Consider the following 3,907-nt stretch of genomic DNA (forward strand, 5'->3'; position numbering starts at 1 on the left):
TCAGCACAGGCAGCAGGGCCCCGTATGCTGCAGTGGTGGTCAGCAGGTATTTCTGTTCAAAATCCTCTTCCTCCTGCCGCTTGGGAATTTGTTCAGCTGATTAGAATAGGGTAGAAGGGTTATAATTCTGGTTTGTATTCCCAGCACTGCTTGGACTTAATAACTTGCCCAAGTTATAACTTAAAAATGTGAATAATTTGCACAAGAGATTAATATGCCTCATGTCCCCATTTGCAGCACAATTAGGAAAATAATTCCTCAGCTCACAGGATGTTTCATTTCAGAGCAGCTTATATGGAAACAAACAACCCCGCACTACACACACAAACTCCAGCGTGTACCCAACGCACACACTCCTGCAGTACTCGTAAGAAACGCTCCTGTGTGCCCCAGTTAGCCCACTCCCTCTTACCTTCCCGCTTCCCCCAGTGCTGGGATTCAAAAAAACCCTAGAAACATTCAGATTTCCTGAATCCAAACTGACGCTTAAACCTGGATTTATATCCAAGCCAGCAGGACCCCCCTGCCTCTATCACCTTTCTGATGCCCTCGGTTGAGGGCTCGTTGCATATTCTACCCTGACTTTCTGCAGGACCTCCTGCTAATACTGGCAGGAGGACAAACTGGTGAGAAGGCAAGACCCAGCTCCCTTTGAGACCTCGCTGACCTTGGGAGGTATTTGGATTGCAGCCCGAAGGCAAAATGATATAATGCATATTCAGGAAAGAATTTAGTCCTTACCCTGAAGGGGTAAAATTTTCAAGTGGCTACCTTTCTGTTAGCTGGATAATTAATAAAAAGCGTGTGGAAGGTGAGTGTAGAGTCCCATTGCGACTGAACCTGAAAATACTGCTGAGACTTACTAAGAATCTTGAAGCGGTTTATATGGGGGAACTACTGCCCTCCCCCCTGCCTCCCCATTCATAAGCCGTGTTTGTTGAGCGAAATTAATTTGAGATGGCTGTCCATCTTCTGTTCTGAATACCCTCAAGAGATTCCATCACATCAAACCAAACAGCTCAAACGGACTCCAGAAAACCTGTGCAGCAGCCTGTGACGTGACTACTGTGCAGTTTCATGCCCTGTGGATACCCGTCTCTCCCCCACAGACAAGCGCTCAGCCTCCTAACCCGATTCACGCAGAGCCTCGAACATCCAAAGTCAATGGGAGTCGTACCATTGGCTTCGGCTGACCGGACAATTGGATTTGGGATGGTCAGTGCATGGGAGAGGCCAGGCCAGAGGAAAGCGAGGGGAGGTTAGAAGCCTGTCTGTACTTACTGAGGTTCCATAGGAGAAGGAGTTTGGCTGTTATAGTCGGGCTGCGAGGGTAGCACTGAGCACAGGAATGCTGCGGGGGGTTGGTTAGGCATGGATATAAGCCGTTGCCCAGATGAGGAGCTAGCAGGAGACTGCGCAGATGCAGGTGTGACAGGATATGTGGACTCCTTGGGGGCACTACAGGAAGGCGAGGAGAGGGTGATTGAAGAGCTCAGCGATGACGAGGAGGAGAATTTCTGCCCGCTTGGGTTACGAGGCTGTATGAGGATGGAGGACTGTTTGATTTGTCTGCTCGACTCTGTAGAGGCTGCGGCTCCCGGAGGCTGCTCTTGCCCTTGACACACATTCTTAGACTGGATAAAGTGTTTTGGACGTTCGTAGTTAAACATGGTTGGTTGGCACATAGAGGACACAGATGGGAGGTTAGGGACACTCATAGGAGAGGTGTTGCGGCTGTCCGGGGTTTTTGGTGGTGATAACTGGCTTTGGATAGGAGGCTGGTAAAAACTAGGTGGTAGGCCACAAAAGCTTTCTTGGCTGGGCTCCTGGATAGAATGGAACCCTTGCCTTGCAGAATAGAGGCTTTCTTGGTGTGAATTTTCCCTTAAGGAAGACAATACAGATAAAATAAATTCTACATCACCATCTGAATCACAAAAACACTGTGTCGTGAGCAGTCATTAGCAGTCCGAAGAGCATGAAGTTCGGGCAACTGACAATTAAAGCTTGAGCTTAAAAAAAAAGAGACTTAGGATTTCAGAACAGTATGAACATTTTGGATTACAGTCACAAGTCACGCACTCTATCTGCCTCAGATGCAGTGCTCAGCACGGCCACGTTATCTGCAAGAGCCCAGGCACTTCTAAAAGAAACAGCAACCGGTTTATTGAGCCAACCCACCACCCGCAGAAGTCTACAGCTAACCACAGAGACTACTGCTAAGCCGGGAGATTTGCCACATACGGTCTCAACTAAAGATCTCTGGACCCTGCAGGTTTGTGCCCTGTCAAAGCATGAATGTCTAATTACTTGGAGAATCGGCTGTTGGTGGCGAGAAATTCCTTACACCATGGGGAAGCCTGAAACAAGTTCCACTTTCTTTCAAGCCTAATACTAATCCTTTGAAACCAAGTATCCCTATTTCTTCTCTAACGGTTTGTGAATTCAGAGCTTTTATCTCTTCTTGAACATCTCTGGATTGCAATATGGGATTGGAATGCCAAGACTGTGTTTCTCCAAGTGTTTTGCTGAGATTTGCTGTTAGGGCTAATAACTGCCAGAACAACATTGCTGCAGGATAAAGTAGGGCAAGCCGAGCTCCTCAGAGGTCCAGCAGTGATTTCACAGGTCCTTGATCTCTACACCTGGACTTTCCATCAGCTCCCAAACCACGAAAGTTTCAGTAGAGTGAACTGAGCAAGTTTGTTAAAACTGACAAACAACTTCAGCTCCTGGATAAATAAATAACCCCCCAAAATAAATGTGAAGCTACTAATAAAAAAAGAGAATATAAATCCACACAGTTACATGCGTTGGAAAAAATTGTAATCTTGCCCCGCTGCAATCAGCTGTTTTGCTGCTATATATACACAGTATATTGTATTCCTCCCATCGGAGAGCCCAAAGAAATGCTCCACGAGGTCATAAATTCCTTTCGGGGGGGAGGTGGGGGGAGCAGGGAGAACAACTCAAGACATTACTCTAGTTTTAGGGCTTTCATTTCCTACAGGTAACTGTCAATATTAGTTGTAAATTAACTGTATGTAAATGGTTTTTCTAGTAAAAATTCCCCTACTATTCTATTATCATGCTCATGGAATTTGAAGCTGGCTCAAATTTTTGGAGCCTGTCCACACTACGTTCTCGTTCACTGGTGCAGAAAACTCGTGGAATCTTGTTTTTATACCACTTTTATATCACTGTCTGTGGACAGCGTCATCGACTTTACCTACAGGCTGTGTACAGAAACCAGCTTTTACTAGGTTTTCTAGAATACTGCACTTAACCAAGATACAATCACAGATTTACCTGTCAGAGTGATAAGTTACCTTTTTCTCAAATCACTCCACCTTGATTTGGGTGGGAGAAAAAAATACCTAAAGGGACTTTTGACCTTACAAGACAAATCCACTAAGTAATAATAGAGACACTTTGCTTTCGAAGATAATAATTCCTTATTTTTTTCCTCCTTTGTTGCCTCCCACGTTACCTTTGATACCACCGCACCTCGAAGGTACGTTTTCATCTCACATCACCCAGCGCGTTGCAATTTCTCCTGCCAGCTGCCGACCAGCTTCGCACTCAAAAGTGATGTGGAACGAAACCCCGGCGCAGCACCTTACCTACAGCCTGGGAGCTCTCCCCTGGGCTTTCACCGGTATTTTGGGAAGGGACCGTCATTCGCTGCCCCGCACTGCCATAGTAGCCCTCTGCGTGAGTAGCGTTGTAAGAGCGGAGGCTTTAATGCGCTGCCAGCGGATGACACGGGTCCTGCCTGTCCTCCTGCCCGCACCGCTGTCACAATAAGAGTCTCCGGCAGCCCCGGGGCCGGGGCTTTGGGCAGGTGCCCGCGGTCAGCACATCACCGGCGTGGGCAGCGCTGACAGCCCGCTGCCGCAGCCCCGTG

The 3,907-nt window shown here is 47.4% G+C and overlaps 1 protein-coding gene across 1 annotated transcript in view; it reads right to left on the reverse strand.

Moving 5' to 3' along the window:
- MYOT (myotilin) overlaps positions 1 to 3,788 on the reverse strand; it is a 12,884-nt gene extending 9,096 nt beyond the window's left edge. Inside the window, exons 1-2 of the mRNA XM_010132643.1 lie at positions 3,624 to 3,788; positions 1,282 to 1,884 (exon numbers count right to left, since the gene is read on the reverse strand). Of these exons, the coding sequence (XP_010130945.1) occupies positions 1,282 to 1,718 (437 nt within the window). The 5' untranslated portion in view covers positions 1,719 to 1,884; positions 3,624 to 3,788. The remainder of the gene's footprint in view (positions 1 to 1,281; positions 1,885 to 3,623) is intronic.
- Positions 3,789 to 3,907: the final 119 nt, after the last annotated feature.

Source organism: Buceros rhinoceros, unplaced genomic scaffold, assembly GCF_000710305.1.
Source record: "Buceros rhinoceros silvestris isolate BGI_N320 unplaced genomic scaffold, ASM71030v1 scaffold35743, whole genome shotgun sequence".
Lineage (NCBI taxonomy): Eukaryota > Metazoa > Chordata > Aves > Bucerotiformes > Bucerotidae > Buceros > Buceros rhinoceros.